The sequence below is a fragment of the Bombus pascuorum genome, chromosome 9 (assembly GCF_905332965.1).
Source record: "Bombus pascuorum chromosome 9, iyBomPasc1.1, whole genome shotgun sequence".
NCBI lineage: Eukaryota > Metazoa > Arthropoda > Insecta > Hymenoptera > Apidae > Bombus > Bombus pascuorum.
This window is the reverse complement of record NC_083496.1, coordinates 688,096-711,228: the sequence shown is the minus strand read 5'-3', so window position 1 is coordinate 711,228 and position 23,133 is coordinate 688,096. Positions and strand designations below refer to the sequence as shown.

Sequence of the window (23,133 nt, the reverse complement as noted above, 5' to 3'; positions counted from 1 at the left end):
GGGCACTATTCATAAATTGCTTAATATTAACTTAATATTAATATTTTCAATGAAAAATCGAAATATATAAATTGTATCTTTTTTTAATAATCTTGTTGTACAGTATAATTAAAAATACATTTATATATTTCCTGTTTCGTTTCTCATTAAATTTCCATAATAATTTTCTAATTTGATACATTACTGGCGCATGACGATAAGAGTAAAATAGACTAGACAACTAGGGTCCATCGTGAAAAATGGCTCTACTCGCGAGGAACTTCTGCAAAGTATTTTCACAGGTAATGTGGACGTTCAATTAAACTATCACAATTTCTCCTTTTATAAGATCAATGACATTTTATAATATTACAACTGTATCGAAATATCGTTGAATATTATTCGTTCATTTAATTAGTTACCAATGACTATTGCAAGGACATTTCATACAAAATACCTGAAGATATTCTTTAATGATAAATGCAATTTGAAAAACTGAATAAGTAACTTGTAGGTGGAAAATGATAAGATAAATGGACTAGTTCGAAATTCAATTCACGAAGTCGGCCAAATGATTGACTTTAATAACCGTTATTTAAGAACGTTATTTAATCATTACGTTCACGTCTATATTGTTATAAATATAACTTCTCAATGAAATATATGTACCTTAATTAAAACAAATAGAGATAACAAATTTTGTTCGCATCATTAAATTATATTCATCTGACTTTGTTTATACCTTTTATTGATTACAGCGTAAAAATATTATTTACAGACTGCTCAAAAAGGAGCTGTCAGATGTTTGCATGTAGGAACAGTACATCGACAAGAATCTGTATGTATTAAATAACCTTTCAAAAATGTTTATCGTATGTATACAATATTAATAATCTTTTCTTTTAGGCAGTTGAACAGGAGGGAAAGGTAAAATGCACGCTTATACCAGGAGACGGTGTAGGGCCAGAATTAGTAGTGTCCGTTCAAAGTGTTTTCAAAGCTGCAAATGTACCGGTTGAATTTGAACCTTATTTTCTCTCAGAAGTAAATCCAACTCTAAGTGCACCCCTTGAACAAGTATCCAATAGTATTGCAAGAAATCGAGTATGCCTGAAGGTAGTTTTATATTTGATAGATTAATTAAAATATTAGTAATTAATAGTAACAGAGATATAGGTTTTAATATCAATTATGTTTCACAGGGTATTTTAGCAACACCAGATCATTCTATGACTGGGGAACTTCAAACACTGAACATGAAATTACGTAAAAGTTTAGATTTATACTCAAATGTTGTACATGTAAAATCTTTACCTGGTGTTACATGCCGGCATAAGAATGTAGATTGTATTATTATTAGAGAACAAACAGAAGGAGAATATTCTGCATTAGAACATGAATCTGTAAAGGGAGTAGTGGAATGTTTAAAAATAGTAACTGCAGTTAAAAGCCAAAGGATTGCAAAATTTGCATTTGATTATGCTGTGAAACATAATCGTAAGAAAGTCACTTGCGTCCACAAAGCTAATATCATGAAACTTGGTGATGGTCTTTTCTTAAAATCATGCCAAGAAATTGCTAAAATGTATCCTAGGTAATTATAAATATCTTTCGCTTCATAAATTATCATTAACACTTTATAATTGACATATGTTCAATCCAACTTTAGAATTACATTTGAAACAATGATCGTGGATAATTGTACTATGCAAATGGTATCTAATCCGCATCAATTTGATGTAATGGTATTACCAAATTTATATGGTAATATCTTGGACAATGTGGCATCTGGACTGGTTGGCGGTGCCGGAGTGGTCGCAGGTGCTAGTTATAGCCCTGAGTGCGTTGTCTTTGAACCGGTAAGGTCATGAGTATAACATGTAGAAATGATTAAATTTAAGAAAAATTAGACGTATTGTTAAATTTGGTTCATTATGTAGGGTGCAAGACACACATATTCAGAAGCTGTTGGTAAAAACGTTGCAAATCCTACTGCTATGCTTTTGTGTGCTGTTAAACTTTTGCGCCACGTGAATTTAAAACGTTATAGTGAACAAATTAAGGATGCATTAAATCGTGTTTTAAATGATGGAAAAGTATTAACAAAGGATTTGGGTGGACAAAGTTCTACGACAGAATTTACAACTGCTGTAATAAACTGCCTTCGTTAATTTTTAATCTATATTAAATTTTAAAAGACCTGTATGTAAAATAGAATCGCATATAATAGGGGCATTATGCTCATTTCATGTTATCAGAAATATTTAATATAACTATGTTAAATTGCATAGTATTATCTTATCGCAAATTTTATGTAACTTAACTGCTTTGGATATAAGTTAGGATCTTATTTAGAAAGGGTTGTACGTTATAAATAGAAAAGTATAACATTTTTGTGTCGACGCTATATTTATAACTGAGACTCTGTTTGTGACCAGGCAATGCCAGTTGTATGATAATAGTGTAATACTCAAATTGTACATTAATAAATTATGCTACCTCATATTACTTTTATGCATTTTACAATATGGCCTTATTATGTATCTTTATTTGCGTTACTTTAGGTAAGTAGGATATAGGAATTTATAATATCGCGTACATAGAAGAAACAAAAAGATGTTAATGTTTACAAATTAATTCTGATAATATTAAGATCGTCATAGTTAAATACATTATGCCCATATATATCTTTTGAGTAAAAAATTTTACACTAAAAAATGGCCCATGTATGAAATTTTCATTTTGTGTTCGTATGTTAATCAGTATTAAAGTCATATTTCTCTTTTACATATAGTAAGAGTCACATAAAGGAACTGTCAAAAAACACGTGCCTCGATGGACACCGAGCAACATGCAATAGAATTTATTCGTCAAGATATCGTAAAAAATCATCTTCAAGTTACAGCTGTAATACAAGTAAATATTATTTAAAACAAAAGCTTTTTTGTAGTAGTCACAGCATAACCTGATTTGTAGTATCATAACATCAGACAATATCAATGAAATATATATACCTATAACATTGATAAATTCGTAGTGATTATGTTTGTGTTTGTAATTACAATCAAATTAATTATAAATAATTCATTGATACAAATTTTTATTGTAACACTAACAATAACATTATTTGAGGTTAAATAAAAGATTAGTTATAGCTATATTTTTATTGTAATTTAATTAAGAAAATTCATCGATTAATATGAATTTTTCAGGATATCCAACAATGTATTGGCCCTTTGGAATTACTTAATAAATTAAACGCAGAAGGCAGAGCAAATATAGCAGCTTTAAAGTCATCTATAGATAAATTAATATCTCTAGCAGAGAGAGAATCCTCAGAGAAAAAGAAAGTAGAATTACTGGCAGAGGTAGATACTTACAGGCAGCAACTCAATACTTCTTTAGCTGCATTTCGTAAAGCCAATGTTGTTAGCGTATGTGTGATAGATAAGCTTGCTAAAAATGAACTGCTCTCCATGTCTAAGGAGCAGCAAGAAATGCTTTCCATACCTGAAGAGGAGCAAGCTGCTATTCGTAGGAGGCACGACAAGCGAAATCTAGCAAATACATCAAGTCAACTTTCCGACAAACTTTTAAGTATATCTAGACATTTAGCTGAAACGACTCAAAAAAGTGCGGATACATTGGATACGCTAAGTATGTAGTTTATTTCTTTCAATGTATTTTAAGTATCAAGATATAATTTTTAATTCATATTACTTTAAACCTCTTTAGTAATATCATCGGATAAAGTTACCACTACCAAAGACGAATTAGAACATCAACAACAAGTTATAGTTCAATCTGGAAAACTTTTAGGCAAATATGGTAGAAGGGAAGTTACCGATAAAGCTTTAGTAACATTGGCATTTGCATTTTTCCTTGCCTGCGTTTTTTACATTTTACAGAAAAGAATATTTTGAAAGTACGAACTATCGCACATAGGAAAGTGAAGATATATATCTTTCATGGGGAAAGAGAAAAGTTATCTCTTTTGAAGTATCATTGAATTATTAATAACTTTATGTATAATTATGTATAACGTTGTTATCCAACTTTTGGGAAAGCTGTGTTTGTAACTGTACTATTTTATCATGCAAATAAGAATATTTATGAAACAGAAAACTTTTCAAGCTACCTTCTTTTTTTAGGATTAGCATAACTTAGAAATTTCAATGTATACATATATGCCATCACCAAAACTGATTAAATATTGCCAGCTGTTTTTGAATTACGCTATCCTGTAATGAAAATATATTATAAAAGCTTGAAAGCAATATTTCTGTGATACGTTTTATAAGATTAAGCAATGAACACTATATAGTTGACTGTACATTTTTACAAATACTCATAAATTCTTCCTGAGATATAACTCCATCCTTATCAACATCCATCTTTTCGAAAACTTTGTCCACGTGTCTGTTTGCCATCCGTTGAATAATCTGTCCGTTATGTAGCATCTCGTAAATTGCGGACATTATAACTAGCATTTCCTTTCTTGTGATATAACCGTCTCCGTTTAAGTCATAAAATCTAATAAAAGGTAAAAGTAGAAAGTAGCATTAAATGTGTCGCAAACTATATTAATCCGACTGAATGATCACCTGAAAATCCAGGAGAGTTTTTGATCTATATCACCATTAATAATTAAAGCAACTTCATTAAGGAGATCCGCGAAGCTAACGACACCATCCCTATCTTTATCAAAAGCGTTAAAAACGATTTGCGCGTATTTCGCCGGGTCTCCTAACGGAAATAATTTTGCGTACGCTGGTTTCAGATCGTTCGTGGTTACGGCCCCTTTCGGACAATGCTGTTTAAAGACCCGATACAGCTTTCGTATCTCATCCTTCGAAAATCCCGTTTGGTACGTTAAATAAGAGAGCCGTTCCGGAAATATGTACAGCGGTTGTTTCTCATCGTCTTGCATGTTCTCTACGAAAACGCAGTGAGGTTGAACACTCGTCGAAGTTTCTAAAAGTATTGAAAATACTCTTATACGATAATTTTTCTACTCTGTTAAAATCGTGATTGGTATTCTAGTATGAAAGTGTCAACGAGGTAACAGTGCCGCGATCTAATCGATCGAAGTATTTTCTATATATAAATTTATGTCGACAAATTATTAACTTTATATCGCACTTCTTTATCGTATGTCCAAATTTTCAACGACATACCAGTTATCTTTCGGATACTCCTCTTCATCTTCTTGAAGCTCCGTTGCATTTTTAACGAGAGGCTTATACGATCTCTAATCTGCTCGATACTCTTATTATCGACATTGAGGCTGTTAGACATTATCGTGATACGAATGTGGTCGTTAAAAATTTCTAGGATAGAAAAAATGTTTGCAATGAGGAAAAAGAGATTTGTTTATTTCAGAATGAAAATAGATGTATTACTTGGCCTACTAAATCTTTAATAGCTTCCATATCAACTACAGAGATACTTAAAGGGAGGAAAAATTGCCCGATTAATGAAATTCACGAGAAAATCAAAATGCAGAAGCTTTCTCGATCAGAAGTAAAACAGAACTGACGCACATAGTGCAACCGAGTTAGAGGAGTTGGTTCGAGGAAACTGCTGTTCAAAATATTTAGACAATTTGGCATATCAATAGCTCTAAACCTAATAAATGAATCGCGAATTCTTCGAACGCTGCGTTAAAAATAATTCTTAACCATTGATAGTTACACTGACTGTATCGCCCGATTACATTATTGTAGAAATTTAAAATTTCAAAGATTATGGCAATGATGCAGCAGGATTCGAACTCGAAAGAATAATATCTATCCCCTATCCTAAACGCAACAAAACGTAATTCATTTACGAAAAATGATGTGTACATTGGATGTCTTATTATAGAAGCTATTTATTCATGTATATTCAAGCGCGTATTACGCGCGGAATACTAATGAACGAACATCCATAAAATACATCTTATTCCACTCAACATCCACGTTTTATGATTCACCTATTCGTATCGAAACGTATATTTTTCTTATCGGCGAAATAGATCCTCCTGTGAGAAGGAAATGCGCGGAAATGCGGAATTTATTTTTCGCGTAAAAAATTTAACGCAGTTAAGTTATCAAAATACGATTGACGTAATCAGATACGGTTCACCGTGACCCGTATTCGTTTATCGTTTGCTCTAATTTAGAAAATCGGTAACAAGCGCGAAAGTTGAATCAGACTCGCTCGGGGACGAGCAAACCATTCGAGGATCACGAATTTCTTAGCGCAAAACTTGAGCGTACTTACTTTCTCTGCCAAATGCTATTAATAGATCGACAGCTTGGAAACCAGCTATTACGGTAATAGGAAATAGTAACGGCTAGTCATGGTGAACCTTAATAAGAACGATTACGTGCAACTCGGTTAAGTCAAAGAAGTACGTATTTGCACGGTAATTTGCGATCTATCAGGGGCAACCGATGCACTTCAACTGCCACATGCGACTAAACTACCATTTCTTTATTAATAGAATAATGATTATTTTCTCCAACATATTCAAATTATTATAAGAATATGCATATAAATATATCAGTGCATTTATATCAATGTACTTATTCCATTGTACTTGTATCGATATTATATCAATATTGTACTTAAAAGCGTTAACCTTGACGTAGGAGCACAGCAAATGTAGGTTACGGCAAAATTCACAATCAACGAAATTATCATCTGGTCTGTAATATAATCTCAGTACAGTTTCACGAACGAGTCAATGATAAGCTTCGTGTAACGTCTTCGTGGAATAATTGTACCTAATTAACAAGCTGGAACAAATAAATGGACGCGATAATAGATCAACTTTTAATGATTCTTTTATAATGGTAATTTAAACATTGAGCTCCTGTACTTACAGAAATGTACAATTGCGCATTGACATTTCACGTAAACGAGTATCTATAATTAAGTCGGCATTCCTTATATTATCACGTATTTTATTGTGAAAGAATTTGTACACACGTAGAATACGAAAAAGGATGATACGAGCCGTGAATGCGAAATTTGTTGTAATTCACATCAAACAATAAGCAGATAGAGCCTTCTCCAAGTTCAATGCGACGGTAAGACGTACGACCTTTGTATACGTAAATTCTACGGTGACTTGAACTAATCAGTCAAAAATAATATTTTCGATAAATCATGGCACGATAAGTATAGTCTTTACTTCGACGTTTGCTTTCTCACGCGAAAGATTAGAAAAAGAAGAGATTAGATTGTTAAATTTGAATACAGCTTTTTAAAGCAACAAATTTGGTCCAATTGCTTCGTTTGAAATATAGGAAGAAAATCGAACGGAATTCCCAAGTTTCTGTGGACAGTAAAATATGAAACAATTAGTAGTAAATGTATACGCGTTTACGAGTATACCATTCAATATATTTTTTTGCCGGGTGGTAGGATCGCGTTGGTCTATAAAACAGCAGCAAGCATCCAGCATCACTTCATTGCGAGAGTGTACTTCTTACCGCGAGTACAGCTCAAATTCTTTCGTAAGTTAAAAAAAAAAAAAAGAAAAAAAAAAATGTAAATAGTTGGATATTGCGTAAAAACAAATTCTTGCCGGTTCAGTCAATTACGTTTGAACAGCGAAGAAAAGTTGAAGGAGGAAGTGTCGCTAATCAATTTGTTCAGAAAGTGTGAATTTCGAAAGTAAAAATACAAGACGACCGAATACACATTATACGTGGTAATTGTTTGTCATTTAATTTTTTAACATGAGAATCCATAGCACCGATCCTATGCTCTCCATTAGTACGTATTCGCGTTCACTCATTTGTATTCTTTCCAGATATCCGTTAGTTCTTAAAGCGAAGAATTTCGAAATAGCGCAAACAAAATGAAAATTTTGTTCATATTTTTATTGTTGATTGCCGTTGGGTCTGCAGCCCCTTGGGTTGAAATACTTTTCGGTAAACAACCAGATTATGATTATCAACTACCATCGAGTTACAAGAATCAGCAATACAGACGGCGACAAGGGAAAGCAGGGAAGGAAAGATGGAAAGAAATTTGTAGGACGATAAATCCCAATCCTTACGCGTTTCCGGGTCAAGTTCCCTATCCTTCTGCACCAGTTTGTCCTTGGTAACCAGTTAAATTCGTTTAACGGAGGTACGAAGCATGAACGATTGAAGTGTATATACAAATCCATTAAAAATATGAATTTATTGTAACAATATATCAGGGAATACGAAGATATTCACTGGTTATGAGTATTTCAGTCGGTATACAAGTTTACTATGTATAACCAATGACATGAAAGTACGCAGTCGTATATACCTGCCGGTATAAATTATATATAAAGGGATTCTGTTAACGATACTTTTTTGTACATTAATCGTATGCGTTATTACGTTTTCCTTTGTATTATGTCCACATGATTAGTTGTTGTTGTTACGCTATCTAAAACTAAATGTCATTGATTTACCATCTTAGTATATTACAGTACAACAAGCTCTCTTTCTCCTTTCTATTTTACGTAGAAAAATAAATCATTTATATTTCACAAGAATCATCGCTGTATTAAAGTAACTTAAATTTTACGTTCCATTTAAGAAATGCATTATATATTATAATTATCACTATCGATGAGCTTATATATGTTATCTATATATTACACATTATGTACAAATAAAATCACAGTATTACTGTAGCACGCAAGTTCGGTCATAAAAATCTCGATGTCTGATCAAAATGTTTTCGCCAGAATAAATCTGTGATCTATTAAAAAAATTTGTACAATGCGTGCAGCTTCGTAACGTGATACGATGAAATGGAAAACAATCATTTCCAAACTTGTATTAATCCATCTGTACTACCGGTAAGAATACACGTGTTAGACATAGCTACAGCGGAAATAGTGTCGTGATGTCCAGACGGTGGAGTTTCTGGACCTTGACCACCTTCTTCAGAATTTCTTGTTCTAATACTGCTTCCTCCTCCGGATGATGGAGTTGGACCACCTCCGGCTAAGACTTCTTGAACGACGTTGGTTCCATCGATTAAACGTTGTCTGTAATATGTGAAAATATATGTAAATCATATTCTATTAGTCGTAATATGTAAACAATTGTTATTTTAAACAAATTCTATTAAAAATACTAACTCATATGCCAATGAATTTGGAGGAGTGACATCATTAGCAGCAGGCAATGCAACGTACGATTCGTTGGGTGTGTTTAAGTCCCAAAAACGCAATCTCATATCGGTACCACCAGCTAATAAGAAGCCTGAGCGATCGATACATCCAGAATACATTGCACATACACTATGACCACCTTGTGAGTGACTAAGTGGAGGTGCGCTTGACGCCCAGAGAACCATTTGACGAAAATCAGTTTCGAGATTCCACATTGAAATTTCGTTGTTTCCTTGAACAGCCGAAATAATCCAGGAATGTTCTGTGGGATGAGTAATTACCTTCCTCACCCTTGCATCTAAAATCAATTAGATTTTATAAAGTTTGAGGATTATTTGATGCGATACATTTTATTCTATACGAATTTAAAACAATTGTAAATTTACTTGTAGGGTGTTTAATACTGGTTATTGGTAATTGAAACCGCAAGTCCCAGCAAGTATGTACACCAGAACTTGTACCAAGGGTCAACCATTGTTGATAATTGTTTACACAAAATGAGGTAATTACTCCATGTTTTAGGTCATTTTCTAAACGCCATGTTGTACCAGGACACCTTAAATCCCACCCTACCAATGAACCATAAAGCGATGCATAAACAAGGACTGATTGTGAACCAGAGTCTAAATACTGTAAATCAACTGCACATCCTTCTTCCTAAATACAATAATTCAAGGTTCCAGTATTAATTTATTTAAAAATCCGAAAATATAAAATAAGTAACGTATAATCACCTGAAGATCTAATTGTCTGGTACCGATAACGCTCATTTTATTAGAATTTGATTCAATTCGTAAAACAAATACAGTGCCTGATTGGCTAGCGGAACTTGCCAACGATTGTCCCTGATCACATATAGCTAAGCCAACTAGAGGGCCACCTCTATGCATGTAAGTTTGCCTAATGGAATTAAAATACAAGATATATTACACTTAGTCTGATGGTACATTATAGAAAGATCTTACCTAGAACGATTAGCGATATTTCGACCTTCCATTCTACTTGCATCCCATATCTTTATGCATCCGTCTGCAGAGCTACTGGCAAATAAACTAGTATCCGGTATAGAAACTAGCCTATTCACTGCAGCTCTGTGTTCATGAAGATGTGCAATTGGTACCCCTCTAGGTCTCCATCCACTTGGTAATAACCTTGAACCTTTTTTTTAATCAAAAATAGTTATAGTACCGATATTGCGCTTGAAAAATATATTTTTATAATTATCAATTACCAGCTTGCCATGCAATGTTATCAGCCCAATGCTGTGCTCTTAACGCTGCAGCATGTTGTTCCTGTTTTCTGTACGTTAGTTGTCTTACTTCTAATCTACAAGGTGCACACCTGTCTACAAAATTACATTAAATTTTCTGTATGTCTTGTAGCAAAAAAAAAAAAAAAAAAAAAAAAAAAAATAAATACATAAATAATAGTTTAACATCCCAAAGCATTTTTGAAAACACATACATTGAATATATGAACGTTCATGAAGAGAATGGTCATTTATACTATTCATGTCAGATAAACTATGTTGTGGTGATAAGTGGATATCCCCTCCATGTAAACTTTGACTAGGACTTCCACTACTTCCTGTCATATCTGACATTTTAACATTGTGCTATATTATAAAAAAGATTTACTATAATTCTATAAAAATTTAATTATGGACATAGATCATATGTTTCTAATTACCTGAACATTTTCTTGAGCTGCGAACATTGTACGCCATTCTTGATTCATTGTTGCATACGTGCCAACACTATCTGATGTTCTACGATCTAATCGTTTAAATGGCGGAAGACCTAGATCACCTTTTGTATCAGGATATAATATTACTATATGATGTCGTATCTTGTCCTTCATAGTATTTAATTCTAACTTTCCATCTATCGATTTAGCTGTACTTAGCTTCGCATCCATCGAATTTCTATACTTATTGATTTTCATTAAATGTGGTTTCATTATTAATAATTGGTCTTCAACAGTTTCAGTCATTGACTCCGAATTCAAACGTCTGAAAAGCTAAAAAACATTCATTAGATTTCTCGAAAATTGCGAAACATATTTACAAAGAAGATCAACTTACATTCCGTAATGAAGTACTCATTTCACTATATTGTGGTACTATTCCCGTTACTGCTTTAGCTCGAGCAGTTTTTCTTTGTTCAAGAACTTGAAATAGTTCCTCCACATCGTTGTATTTTACAAGGGAATCATAAACAATTCTTGGTATAGGAGATACCAAGGCTTCTAATAACAAAACTTCTTTTTCTATTTGAATTAATGGATGTTTTAAGTAGGGCTGTATTATTGATTGAACTTTGCACTGAACATCTACTAAGTTAAGTGTTCTTGCCGCCGTAGATATGAAACCAACAGTTGCATGTCTTATCCATAAATTTGGATGAACCTACAAAGGAGTTTAAATTCAAGATATTGAATAGCAAACATTGCAATCCTATAATGATTAATATTGTTAAAACATAACTTACTAAAAAGACCATGGTCTCATATAAAAGTTGATAAAGAGCAGACTTGTGTAAGAGACCTAATTCTGTGAGAGTTGCCATTGCACTAATAGCCTTTGTGGTTACAAATTCCTCAGGATCTGCTAGTCCTTGTTGAAGAAGAGGCATAAGAATAGGACTACTATGCCAACCAACATAAGCAGCGACACCAACAATACATTCGAAAAAGGAACCTCTTAACTCTTTGTCTTCCTTATCATTTAAAAAAGTAATTACATGACTAAGCAGAATATCATTGGCCTTTTGTTTTCCAAAAAATACACATAGTTTATTTATTCCACTTTCCATTAATGTTTGTTTTACTAAATTCTGAGTATCTGTTAATAGCATGGACACAGATTGTTGTACCTAATAATATTACATATTTTAATATATAACGTACATAAATATTGTTAAAAATAATTTTATTAATTACCATTTCGTGCAAAGTTTGAAGCTCACTATCATAACTTGGTTTTGGACCTTCTTTGTTACCTAAGTTGGATAAATGAGCATTTTCTAAATATCGTAATGCAATGTGTGCTAAATGTGCAATATTTTCTGCATAAGCGGCTCTAACAATTACAGCTTCATCTTGTGTGATATGTGCTAAACCAGGTAAAATATATTCTGGAAAGATGTTCACATCTGATGGTGGAATTGATTTTACAAGATGCAAACATTTTGTCAAAGTGTGTATTGCTGATACCCGTACACGTGGAGCAGGATCATGAACTAAATGAAACTGTACAATATATTAGATAAACTTTGTTAACAGTTATTGGAGTTTTATTCGTTTCATAATAAAATACTTACGATATAAGGCAAAATTCGATCCAATATTGTTTCATCTGATGTGTTTTCGGCAAGTTCAAGTAATATTTCTAAACTTTGTAATTTAGATTGAGAATGATGTAAACCTCGTATGCATGAAGTAACGAGCTGAGTAATAATAACCAATCCTTCAACAGGTTCTGAAGATAAAACCTTTTTCTCGCTCTTTAAATCTATTTTTCGTCTTTGACTTTCAACTAATATAGTGTCCGATTGCTGATCTGTTTGGCTGTTACAATTAGAGTTTTGAATTTGGACAGTTTTTGGATCACTTTGATTTAAATCGCTCTTGTCAAAACTTTGATCACTGTCAACTTCTATGATAGTAATATCTTCGCTGTGACCGGAATCGTCCTTAGTTGATTCCACATTGTTTTCAAAATGATTATTTTGTGTGACTTCTGCGTTTCTTATGTCGCTTTTCATTTTTTCACTTTCCTCTGCTTTTAAAATATTAATAATATTACCAATATCTTTTTTAAGTCTATTAATTTTTTCATCAGGAGATAAAATTGGGGCAGTAGAGAAGATAAGCATATATGGTTGAAGAAATAAATAAAAATATTCTGGAAATACTGTTCCACGAGCTTGAGCTAAATAAATTTCAGCGCTTTTTCTATTTGCTGGATTCCTCTCCAGCATAGATGCAAGAAGTTCACGTATTCCTGAATCTTCTATTGTATCCAAATGCTTGCTCACTGAGTATTCATTGTTTCTATATGCTTAAGATATCACAATAATAAAATTCTTAAATATTTTATTGAAATAATATTATATATGCAACTTATATACGATCTTTATGTATATTACACTCACCTAATAATTGAGAAAAGTCAAATGGCGGATGCCCTTCATTATATAATTCTGTTAATGCACAGCCTGCAGAAAAAATATCCATCATTGGATGTAAGTCACCTGTTTTTAGCTCTTGTTCTGATAATAATAATGTATTGCTTAATTCTGAAGATAGTGTTTTCACAAACCGTTCTGGAGCTATGTAACATGTTCTGAAATGGGTGAATTAATCATTATTTAAAACAATAATATAACAATGATTATTAAGGATTATGCTATTTGATTGTGTACCTCCTCCTAGAAGTGTCAAAAAAGTATGAAAAATCAGCAGGATTATCTTCAGGTAGATAAGTCGGCTTAAAACTTGCAAAATCTGTGAGTAAAATCCAGTTCCAACTGGTTATCATAATGTTTTCTAGTTTTATGTCACCATGGCAGACTCCAAACTATAGTCAAATGAGAAGTAATATTTTAATTTTGTTGTTTAATGTTCTTTCAGGACAGGATTGCAGTTATGTTCATTGTTTGACACTGCGAAAAGCATTTTAACTTGTTGTTTTATCAGCTAAGGACTAATTTACAAGAAATGAGCAACTGAAATTCTTAAACATAGTTAATTGACATTTGATAATTATCTAATGTAATAGTTTCAAATAACATAATTCATTCATTTAGGAAATTTTAGATATTATCTTACCTTATGAGCTTGATGTAAAGCATATAAAACTTGAAAGGTAATCCATTTTTTTTCTATGCTTGTTAAAAATGGTCTAGTACTAATTCTGTCATAAAGGGAATACTTTACATATTCCCTCATTATTGATCCTGATTTTTCTGTGAGCTTATATAAACACATATTTATTTATAATTATACGTTAATCTATAATATACGGTGCAACATAAATACTATTTAAAAATACTCACAATCATTCTTTGAAAAGGCAGACAATTTACGGCAGATGCTAATTTAGACCTAATTTCCTCAAGCTTCTCTTTATAAGCAGAGAGTGGAAGTGTTGGATCATGGATAGCAAAAACTTTAACTACTATAAGACCCTCTTGGCTCCTGGCTCGGGCCACTTTAAAAAATCTAGTACTTCCTAAGCTGTAGACACATAACGATTAATTGCAAAAACCAAATGGGGATATATAAATATAATTTATATGTCATTTACACGATTCATCATTTACGTTCAATAATTCTGTCTTATATAAAATGCATAGAGATATATTATATTTCTTCTGTTAAAAGATATTTCCAAGATTCTTTAATTTAGATTAAATATGTTATGAAAAGCTTCAACAGAATATAAGTTTGATGAAAAGTTAGTCATTTTATAGCATTGGATTAAAATACTCACTTTACATCAAATAATAAATCACTGTGGTCCGTCAAATAATGTTCGACTGGAAATATTTGACTAGGCGCAATACCGACTAATTGATTTCCCATCTTGTATATCGATGTTTAGTTGAAATTGATATATTTGCAAGCAGCATCCATTTTGTGCCAACTTCAAGTGTTACATTACATTGCAATACAGCCATACATAAGTTATATCGCAAAAATTTCCTAGATGCAACGCTCTAATTATCTCCAATTGTTTCAATCAAAAACCCTATAATTAGACTTCTATTATATCTAAACGTTATAAACATTATATTTACTATAGATCACAAATGTTAAGAAATAGAAAATATGGTCGATTTATGATAATATCGACGATAATATTAGAATAAAATTTGCTGCTGTATTCGCAGCAAAATATCTACATTATCAGTTGAGTATATTAAATTACTTATCCTCATTAGTATTAAATAATTTCAATCGATTGTATCCTATTCGTATTACGGTTCCTTTATATTAGTATTCATCTATTAAAATAAATTTAATAATCAATAAGTTTTTGTATCATACGAATTGTTTTAATGTTCTATCATTCTTGTATCACTTCCAACATTATCGATTTAGCATAAAACATAATCATAATATTGTTAGTGATAGGAACTAGAGCTGAATACGTACATGGATACATATATTGAAAGTTACTCGTTTTGAGAATCAAAATTAGAAGAATTTTAAAATGTAAATAAATCAAATAAGTATTTGTAACCTTTTCAAAGCAATTTTGTTCCTTATTATGTAGACTATGTACATAAGTACACACTTATCACAATCCTCAAATAAAGTTATTTATGATTTCATATTAGCATTTTCGAAACGCGAATGGTTCTTTGCGTTGTATTAGCTTATGCGCTATCACGGTTAATATATCAGATTTAACATTTGTTTACTGTCTGGTGCCTGTTAAATATTTTGTACACAGATTCTTTAGAATGTTGAGATCATATTCCGGTTGCATACGGTTTCGCAATTATTATGTATCATTATGCGTTAATTTTAAGAATTTCTCCAATCTGAACAATTAAATAAGATCATTTAAATCGAATTTTAAAGTTAAAAGATCCAGGAAAATATTTTAAGCCACAACAGATAACAGAAAATTATGACTTAAGTGAGGGCTATTAAATACAGCAGTAATTTTCGGCTCTTTGACTAAAAATGCGCGCCAATATTTGATAGATGCGCGCGCCGATGCAAACAACTTTCTGGCAAAGCTAAATATGTAAACCGGATAAAGAACTGCTGTTGTTTTAACCGGTAAAGAAGGGGAAAATATAAATGTAGGAAGATAAAAGGTAATTAAATATTGTATTATGTACAGTTTACATCGTTCTTAATGATAAAAAAACATTAATTTCTATTTATCGCAAGAAATAATCGAGAAAGAGATTTCACACTGTATAGGGAATATCCATAATACTTTGACAATAAGCGATTAAATTTCCTTTATATTAAGTAAGTAAATAAATTTCTTTAATCGTGTATTTGTTCCACTTTTATCGTCGATAATCGTTGCACATAGCTGCGTCCACAAAGAGAGCAACTCCATGACAGTGTTTATTATCACCATACTGTCGATGGATAGCTCTCTTCATAGCGCGCGCCTTTTGTCGTTATCCTTCATTTAAATCTCTTCCTTGTGACACCTAAAACCCTAAGAGTTTCACATTTTATCAGCAACATTCTTTACAGCTATAGAGATTTTGATTTTCATAAATTGTATTGTCCTTAACGATATAAAACATTTGATACTTCCATTAGAAAAAGAAATTTGACTCGCATAAAGCATTTATATCTTATACAATATTAAGCAAGAAAACGCTGAAAGACAGAAAGTGTCGCCGTGGTGGAATATAACATGAGCGTAGCAGCTTTGCTTGTTATCAAGGAGGTGCGAGTAACTTCTTCCTCTTTAGCGTTGCCACCTGATTGCGCGGTAAACATAACCTCCGTGCGTTAGCTCGTGCCATGAGTCGTTAACACTTCCTTTTCTTCTTCATTCCGATGCGTTTGCCGAACGTTCAAACCTAAAAATACATTAAACTGCAAATCAAGATTCAATTAGTCGATCAGTTCAAAAATTACGATATAACCTAATGATAAATTTCAAGTAATAACAAAACGTACGATACGCAGGGTCGCACTCTAAATTGATCGATAATTCTATCAATCCGCGATAAGTTCGAATAATTCGTTGTTTCGATAACTGTTATCAGATACCACTTAGTTAAAAAATCAATCATGACTATTTTAGAGATATCCTATAATATAAAGAATCTTAAAGGAGCTAACAAACATCTAAAGATCGAGGCAAAACTATACATTTGCAAAATACACTTACAATTGAAATTATCGTGAATTATCAGTATCCGTATAACTATACTGTAACAGTACGTTTGCTGTAATTAACGAATAATAACTAATTTCCAAATAAACTGAAATGAATAAACGCGTTAATTTTCCCAAGGTAGCACCATAGACTCAAAATCTTTATTTATTCAGTTGACATTTTTACTGATTCTGAGCAACTGCTTAAACAGACAAACATTTAATTATACTGGAGTTTAATTGTGCTTATATTCTATATTTTTGTTTTATTCCTTTTCTTATCATCTGTATGATTTTCACAGGCAAAACCATGATCGTTAAATCAATCACATGCAATAGCTAGGACATTTATGATACCTTACCAAAGAGCGTCCATATTCGTACGAACTTGATAACAATAATTAAAAAATTGCTAATATAGAATAATATGGCAAATAGCTTAGCACGCAGCCTTCAACTGCGAAAATCTCATAATTATATCATAAGTCTTAAGTTTGTATTACGTCACAACAAAATTTATGCCTTTCCTCGTTATTTCGTTGCACAAAGGAAAACTAGACAAAGTTGCATAATGAAACGTTTCAGCATCTTCAATAATTGCTCAGGCACATATCATATTCTTTTTTTAAATATTCTTCTATCGCGTACCCGAAGAAGAATCAATAAAAACACACGTTTGTTAAATCTGACGACAAATATCGAATATCACCTTTGAGAGAAGCCAACGATTACACGTTATCAGTAGACGATGCGATAAAAGCGATAAAGAGTTGACTTGTACAGAGTACAGGTATTACCAAAAATCCTCAAGTAAAAGGATTTCGTCGCTCAATTTGCAAGCAACTTGTGCAATCTTGAAATACGATCAAATAAATTGAAAACTTTAATTACTTTCATTCTATACTTTATTCGAAATAACAAATTAACTGAACTTATTAACAGTTTTTCCTGGGAAGATCTTAATAAAGATTAGTTTCAACAAGATAAAAAGAAGATGGAATTAAGCAATACACTGATTCTCTTTATTCCATCGTAGTCTATTTACCAACTTTAATGAGTTTCACGTTATCCTCTTATTTGCGCGCTTATTTGCGAAAAAGTATAGTTTTATTAACATGCCAACGTGTAAAATATTTGTGTGCTTCGCTCGAAGAAATTGAACATTAAAAACATCGTTCTGAGATTTCTCTCGATTCCGATATTATAATCATCTAAACAAATACGAGGCACGTTTAACATCGTTATCGCAGTAATTGTAACAATATAATTATCAACGCCAATGTGTCCTCCGACGTGTTCATCGATTAAAATTACTATTTCGGACAAATATTCATCCAGATCCCTGAGATCCGATGTACGATCCATCTACGACGTTATTTTCAATATTTTGCCAGAACACCGTCATCACGATGAAAATGCGAAATCTACGAACACTAACCGAGATATCGTAACGATGCGATATTTTCGCTTATCAAAAGATTTCTTCGATAGACAATGTCGCGAAACAAATATCTTGAATACCTGGGAAACAACGTTATCGGGGTCGTTGTAAAATGTTTCATTACCGATGCCCGTGCGTTACATAATCATTAGTTCAAGCGCGAAACTGACGTCGTGTATTCTCTACTAGCAATTATATCCCTGGAATTTACACATGAAAAGACCACGGCACGAAGAATTCCAGCTGTAGGTACTTGAGGTTGCAGCAACTTCAGCGGCGATGGACATGAGCGCCTTCGACGAAATAAGACTTTTTCCCTTTTCTTTTAAAATTCTTTATACAAACAGTCCTCAAACGTATTTACCAATTACTATCGCATCTTTTTCATTTCTAATACAATGGCATCGAAGTAAACTACTTGCTGTATCTTTAATCTACTTTGAGGCAAAGTTTGTGGCGGCTCGAAGACTTACCTGATCGGTACCCCTGAGTCCCAAAATCATGAATGATCACGCTAGACTTCCGCATGAACATACATTCCGCTCGCAGCTTCTTCTCGTTGCACGTCATCGAGCGAGGAAAACGTAGAGGAATAACGAAGCTGTGAAAGGGGCGCGCAACGAACCAACGAGACGGATAATATAATAACCAGAAAACAACTCTTTGCAGAACAAACGAACGAAGAGGTTCAAGAACGAGTGACGTGGATGTCTCTCCGGTGCCACTCATATACTCTACCAGCGCTGATCTGACGTCACGGGTATGCTTCTTATCAGGTAGAAGCGCCAACACCTGTAAGCTCGCACCTGTATGCTCGAGCTTAGCGTCGATGGGAACGCCCTGAACTGAATTTTCTTACGAAAGATATTTCTGCACCAGAGATGCCACGATCGATGTATTTACTTGTAAGATTTCTTAACACGAATCTCTATAAATATCTTCGTGACAACATGCAGTTAATCGTCAGTCAGGTTTTCAAAGAAAACTCCAGTTTTACATTTGGATTCAGAATTAGATTTGACAATAGAGATTTCGTATAAAATATAGTTGGTGGAATAGGATCTCTATCGAGAAGGTCGAAGAAAAGTATTAAAAGAGTTCCGCTTGAGCTAAAACCTTCCTTTTCTTGTGAAAGTTTCGACGAAGATATGGGAAAGATGGTAGTATTACTTTATTTGAACTATGTCGTATCATTCGAAAGGAAAAGATATACCACTACTTAGAAATAGGTAGTGCAGTCTTACAGTTTTCTTTTCACTTTAAGAAGCTTTCCTTTCATCCGATAATTGTAATTGAAAGAAAAAACGATAAATAAAAGTAAATAAAAGAATATTTTTAAACATCTCGTTTTTTTCTTTTTTTAATTTTTAAAGAAAAGTATGAATCTTCCGATGTAGAATTGACGAACGATATCAATGGCAAGAGTTAACGCGTTTACAGTGGTTTAGAGCAAACACGGGTTTTATAAAAGGGGAAAAGGAGGAAGAATAACGAGAGATAGAAACGGAACCGTTGCTTCGACGATGTCACGCGCGTTTACGTGGTGCGTTGCACCTTATCTCGTGTCCTAGTTACATCATCGCACACAGTTTTGTACTTCTTACACAATTACATTCGGAAGGAATTAACAAACGTCGATGATCAAATTATGATTCACCGGTGAAACCATTATACTTTATTTCATGATGTACAATCGTAATAAATTTGTTGAGTTTCGCTCCACTAAAGTTATCGAATGTTTTAGACTCTTAGAAGGCTGTCGAAAGTTTTAAATTCTGATTAAACTGTAATGGTAGAACGACTACCAATGGGAGGCAGTGGTTTGCTTCTGAAAAGAAAGATCTTCTTTAATACTTCTTTTAATACTTTTGTTTTCTCACGTAGCGTTCTTAAATACCTGCAGGCTTCGTGAAAAATTTTTCTAACTTGTTCGTGCATCTGCTTATAAGTCGCAAGATCCTCAGCTTTGTCCTGTTGCACTGTGTCTAATCTAGCTTTCAACGCGAGGCATTCTTCTTGTAATAACTCCATTCTACATGGCATTAGGAATTGTTAAATATATCTATATTTATATATATTTATATGTTTTGTTTGTTTTTGTGTAGCTTTTAAAGCTTACTTGAGCCGCATTTGTTCAGCATTCGTTTCTTTATCGCTAGCCTTCGATAATTTTGGTAATTTCGTTTTATAGCCAGTGTCAATTTTAACAATCCCTATTCTTTCTGTCTCCAATTTTCGTATCTTTAATTCTAACTTTGCCGATTTATCTTTCTCATTACGTAAGGTATTCTACATATATAATTCACCTAATTAAAAATTCAAGCAACAGATAAAAAAATAGCAATATAGCGTGGAAGACTCACAGAAAGAGTGTCGGCATAGTTTCTCTCTTTATCTAGACGCCTGTTGAGGATTGTTATTAACTCCAGCAGTCTCTCTCTTTCAGCTTCAGCAGCAAAAGCCAAAGTTACGTATTCGTTAGGTTCGCATGTACTTGGAGCGCTATGAGGAGGACCACTGTTGTTCAAATTATTTAATAACTCTTCAGGTTGCGCAATATTTCGAGATTTAATATCCCGTATGTTCGGGACTGTTCCATTTCTACACATAAATAACACATTTGTATAAATATTTATTTATACTTAATTTTTTCCAAGAATAAAGTACCTCCACTTATCTATCTCGATTTCTCGTTCTTCTAGTCTTCTACGCAACCGATCGATTTGAAGTTGCGCCGACTGCAAATCGTTCTTTAAGTTCGTGTACTCACGTTCGAACTTCTCTGCTCTATTTTTCATATCTATCTCGCGTTCTTCGTGTTTTATTTCGGTAGTTTTAAGCCGATTCTGTTAATTTTATTTTCATGAATTTTAAGAGGAACGATCAATTTCGATATCGTCGTATACATACATTGAGTGTCTCGATTAAATGATTATCATGAGATCTCTTCTCATTTAATATGGCAATATTTCCTTTCGCAACATTCAACTCATGCTCCAACACTTTTATTCTTGCCTTCGAAGCCTCTAGCTTCCTCTTGTATCCCTCAACGATGACTTCCGTTTGCCGAAGTTGCTTCGCTGAATCTTCTATTTGTCGCCGTCTCTCTTTCTCAACATTTCGAAGATTTGCCAAATTTTTCCGTTCTACAGACACTGATATACAAGACATACACCTTATAAATAAAAACCTACAACTTCGGAATTTCGTTTTAATACCGATGGACGTCTTTTGCGTTCCTTCGTATTCCGACAATCTTGATTGCAGTTCCGTTATTTTTTGCTGTAGCAGGTGAATCTGTTCAGCTCTCCCTCGCCATCCAGATTGATTCAATAAATTATTCAAATTCACATTTACACCAATTTCGCTGTACAATAACTACATTTTCAACTTTAAAAATTATATATTGCATGCGCGAGCGCGCGCGCGCTTGTATGTGTCCTATATTTTCTTTATTTATATATAAACTTTCCGATAAAAGTTTTAAAAACAATACCTTATGCAATTTATTAATCTCTTGTTTAAGACTGGCACAAATATTTTTGGATTCATACAGTTTTATTTGAGTCTGTTGTAACTTTTCGTACAAATGTTTGATTCGATCCTCGTCTCCCTTCGGCTGACTATTCTTGGTACCTTTGTCAAGGATACCATCCTGTATCTCGATCATAATATGACGGAACGATGATGGAAGAATGTAACTGTATAAAAATGTCGTGTACGACTGAAAAATCTTTAATATAACTCACTCTTCTGAGAAGAGTCATCAGTTTTCGAATGTCTCCTTTCGTGTCGCTCATTTTCTAGTTCTGTTTCTTTGTTAGTTAAATGCACTTCTAGATTTTTGCACTTTGATTTAAGAACTTCAATCTCGGCTATCTGTTCTCGACATCTTCTGCTAAGCTCGATAATTTTTGCTGTTGCTACTTCATGAGGTTTTCCTAAAATCGTCGAATGCCCCCATTCTACAATTCCTTGCTTTTTGTGGATTTTCTCCTCCGCCTCTTCGAGTGCCCGACGTAGACAACCATTTTCAGCAATTAAATCCTGTTATTTATTTTGCGATATTAATTTCACTTTATGATGAAATCGATTTTTTTTATATTTAATATATTCTATAAATGTCATTTTGATAAAATGATAAACTGTATTTATCCTAATTACCTGTATCCGATTCCTTAAAAATAAATTTAATTCTTTTGGGAATATGATGTGATCAGGTAAAATTTCCTGTGATGCGTTAAAGATTTAAGTTCCTTTTACACTTATTTTACAATTATAACTATTTTACAAAATACTCATTGCAACGAATTCAAAAATAGTACCTCCGTTAATTCTTTGGGCCATGGAATCGTTACGTCAAAATCTAGAGAATTATTTATCTCATCTTGCAACGTTTTATCTATTATTTCTGATTTAGACATTTTTTAGAACTTGTCAAAATTCGTTTCTAACCTTTCTTTATTATAAGTTGAAACCACAGTTCCTCAGTTATAATATACAACATTAGAATCGCTATAAAAAAAATAACCACATTTCTTTATCTATTTACTAGATGTAAATTTTGTAGTGATCTCTTTTTATATTAACATATGAAGTTGAACTTTTGTTCTGATAAATGTATGATGATTTTATTCCGAAATAGACGATAATTTCATGCAAGTTGGGTTAATATCATAAAAAAATTAAACAC

At 32.9% G+C, this 23,133-nt stretch overlaps 5 protein-coding genes and 2 long non-coding RNA genes across 13 annotated transcripts; 3 read left to right on the top strand and 4 right to left on the bottom strand.

Moving 5' to 3' along the window:
• The first annotated feature begins 143 nt into the window (after positions 1-143).
• Positions 144-2,487, top strand: LOC132910467 (isocitrate dehydrogenase [NAD] subunit beta, mitochondrial). Its single transcript, XM_060966192.1, has 6 exons — positions 144-281; positions 758-817; positions 886-1,095; positions 1,182-1,573; positions 1,649-1,838; positions 1,920-2,487. Exons 1-6 carry the CDS (start codon positions 240-242, stop codon positions 2,148-2,150), a joined length of 1,125 nt encoding a protein of 374 aa, XP_060822175.1. The 5' UTR covers positions 144-239; the 3' UTR covers positions 2,151-2,487.
• Positions 2,488-2,773: 286 nt separating this feature from the next.
• On the top strand, positions 2,774-4,256 carry LOC132910470 (vesicle transport protein SEC20). 2 transcript variants are annotated; one of them, XM_060966200.1, is made up of 4 exons: positions 2,774-2,895; positions 3,192-3,347; positions 3,465-3,636; positions 3,715-4,256. In XM_060966200.1, exons 1-4 carry the CDS (start codon positions 2,815-2,817, stop codon positions 3,900-3,902), a joined length of 597 nt encoding a protein of 198 aa, XP_060822183.1. In that variant the 5' UTR covers positions 2,774-2,814; the 3' UTR covers positions 3,903-4,256. The 2 variants fall into 2 exon arrangements, with proteins under 2 accessions (XP_060822183.1, XP_060822182.1); XM_060966199.1 differs by having other exon boundaries at positions 3,192-3,636.
• Positions 3,620-6,543, bottom strand: LOC132910469 (hippocalcin-like protein 4). Of its 4 annotated transcripts, none has more exons than XM_060966194.1 (5): positions 6,244-6,543; positions 5,157-5,309; positions 4,584-4,953; positions 4,314-4,512; positions 3,620-4,220 (listed from the first exon to the last, which is right to left on the bottom strand). In XM_060966194.1, the coding sequence occupies exons 2-5, from the start codon at positions 5,275-5,277 to the stop codon at positions 4,173-4,175; spliced, it is 738 nt and encodes a 245-aa protein (XP_060822177.1). In that variant the 5' UTR covers positions 5,278-5,309; positions 6,244-6,543; the 3' UTR covers positions 3,620-4,172. The 4 variants fall into 4 exon arrangements, with proteins under 4 accessions (XP_060822177.1, XP_060822178.1, XP_060822180.1 ...); XM_060966195.1 differs by lacking the exon at positions 6,244-6,543 and adding an exon at positions 5,382-5,714; XM_060966197.1 differs by lacking the exon at positions 6,244-6,543 and having other exon boundaries at positions 4,749-4,953; positions 5,157-5,714.
• Positions 6,544-6,898: 355 nt separating this feature from the next.
• LOC132910473 (uncharacterized) lies at positions 6,899-8,506 on the top strand. Its single transcript, XR_009658780.1, has 3 exons — positions 6,899-7,055; positions 7,393-7,681; positions 7,784-8,506. It is a non-coding gene; the product is annotated as an uncharacterized LOC132910473 (long non-coding RNA).
• LOC132910459 (phosphoinositide 3-kinase regulatory subunit 4) lies at positions 8,142-14,804 on the bottom strand. 3 transcript variants are annotated; one of them, XM_060966174.1, is made up of 17 exons: positions 14,628-14,804; positions 14,191-14,371; positions 13,964-14,107; positions 13,558-13,712; positions 13,288-13,478; positions 12,454-13,193; positions 12,074-12,382; positions 11,623-12,006; positions 11,217-11,540; positions 10,823-11,152; positions 10,598-10,748; positions 10,365-10,478; positions 10,099-10,291; positions 9,868-10,033; positions 9,520-9,790; positions 9,101-9,431; positions 8,142-9,007 (listed from the first exon to the last, which is right to left on the bottom strand). In XM_060966174.1, the coding sequence occupies exons 1-17, from the start codon at positions 14,717-14,719 to the stop codon at positions 8,779-8,781; spliced, it is 4,305 nt and encodes a 1,434-aa protein (XP_060822157.1). In that variant the 5' UTR covers positions 14,720-14,804; the 3' UTR covers positions 8,142-8,778. The 3 variants fall into 3 exon arrangements, with proteins under 3 accessions (XP_060822157.1, XP_060822159.1, XP_060822158.1); XM_060966176.1 differs by lacking the exons at positions 13,964-14,107; positions 14,191-14,371 and having other exon boundaries at positions 14,628-14,716; XM_060966175.1 differs by lacking the exon at positions 14,628-14,804 and having other exon boundaries at positions 13,558-13,797; positions 13,964-14,579.
• Positions 14,805-15,960: 1,156 nt separating this feature from the next.
• Positions 15,961-19,663, bottom strand: LOC132910372 (uncharacterized). Its single transcript, XR_009658763.1, has 2 exons — positions 18,914-19,663; positions 15,961-16,698 (listed from the first exon to the last, which is right to left on the bottom strand). It is a non-coding gene; the product is annotated as an uncharacterized LOC132910372 (long non-coding RNA).
• A 429-nt stretch (positions 19,664-20,092) lies between these two features.
• LOC132910472 (uncharacterized) lies at positions 20,093-23,001 on the bottom strand. Its single transcript, XM_060966202.1, has 7 exons — positions 21,937-23,001; positions 21,351-21,818; positions 21,108-21,286; positions 20,804-21,041; positions 20,560-20,729; positions 20,338-20,472; positions 20,093-20,268 (listed from the first exon to the last, which is right to left on the bottom strand). Exons 1-7 carry the CDS (start codon positions 22,108-22,110, stop codon positions 20,220-20,222), a joined length of 1,413 nt encoding a protein of 470 aa, XP_060822185.1. The 5' UTR covers positions 22,111-23,001; the 3' UTR covers positions 20,093-20,219.
• Between the last annotated feature and the right edge of the window lie 132 nt (positions 23,002-23,133).

Coding starts and splice junctions, on each gene's coding strand:
- LOC132910467 (XM_060966192.1), top strand. CDS start 240: ATGGCTCTACTCGCGAGGAACTTCTGCAAAGTATTTTCACAG. Junction 1,096..1,181: donor GAAATCGAGTATGCCTGAAG/GTAGTTTTATAT, acceptor TATGTTTCACAG/GGTATTTTAGCAACACCAGA. Junction 1,839..1,919: donor AGTGCGTTGTCTTTGAACCG/GTAAGGTCATGA, acceptor TTCATTATGTAG/GGTGCAAGACACACATATTC.
- LOC132910470 (XM_060966199.1), top strand. CDS start 2,815: ATGGACACCGAGCAACATGCAATAGAATTTATTCGTCAAGATATCGTA. Junction 2,896..3,191: donor AAGTTACAGCTGTAATACAA/GTAAATATTATT, acceptor TGAATTTTTCAG/GATATCCAACAATGTATTGG. Junction 3,637..3,714: donor GGATACATTGGATACGCTAA/GTATGTAGTTTA, acceptor AAACCTCTTTAG/TAATATCATCGGATAAAGTT.
- LOC132910469 (XM_060966194.1), bottom strand. CDS start 5,277: ATGTCTAACAGCCTCAATGTCGATAATAAGAGTATCGAGCAGATTAGA. Junction 4,513..4,583: donor AAACTCTCCTGGATTTTCAG/GTGATCATTCAG, acceptor ACCTTTTATTAG/ATTTTATGACTTAAACGGAG. Junction 4,221..4,313: donor TTATGAGTATTTGTAAAAAT/GTACAGTCAACT, acceptor TTTTCATTACAG/GATAGCGTAATTCAAAAACA.
- LOC132910459 (XM_060966174.1), bottom strand. CDS start 14,719: ATGGGAAATCAATTAGTCGGTATTGCGCCTAGTCAAATATTTCCAGTC. Junction 13,479..13,557: donor TTTGACACTTCTAGGAGGAG/GTACACAATCAA, acceptor CACCCATTTCAG/AACATGTTACATAGCTCCAG. Junction 13,194..13,287: donor TGACTTTTCTCAATTATTAG/GTGAGTGTAATA, acceptor TGATATCTTAAG/CATATAGAAACAATGAATAC.
- LOC132910472 (XM_060966202.1), bottom strand. CDS start 22,110: ATGATCGAGATACAGGATGGTATCCTTGACAAAGGTACCAAGAATAGT. Junction 21,819..21,936: donor AGATTAATAAATTGCATAAG/GTATTGTTTTTA, acceptor TTGAAAATGTAG/TTATTGTACAGCGAAATTGG. Junction 21,042..21,107: donor ATCGAGATAGATAAGTGGAG/GTACTTTATTCT, acceptor ATTTATGTGTAG/AAATGGAACAGTCCCGAACA.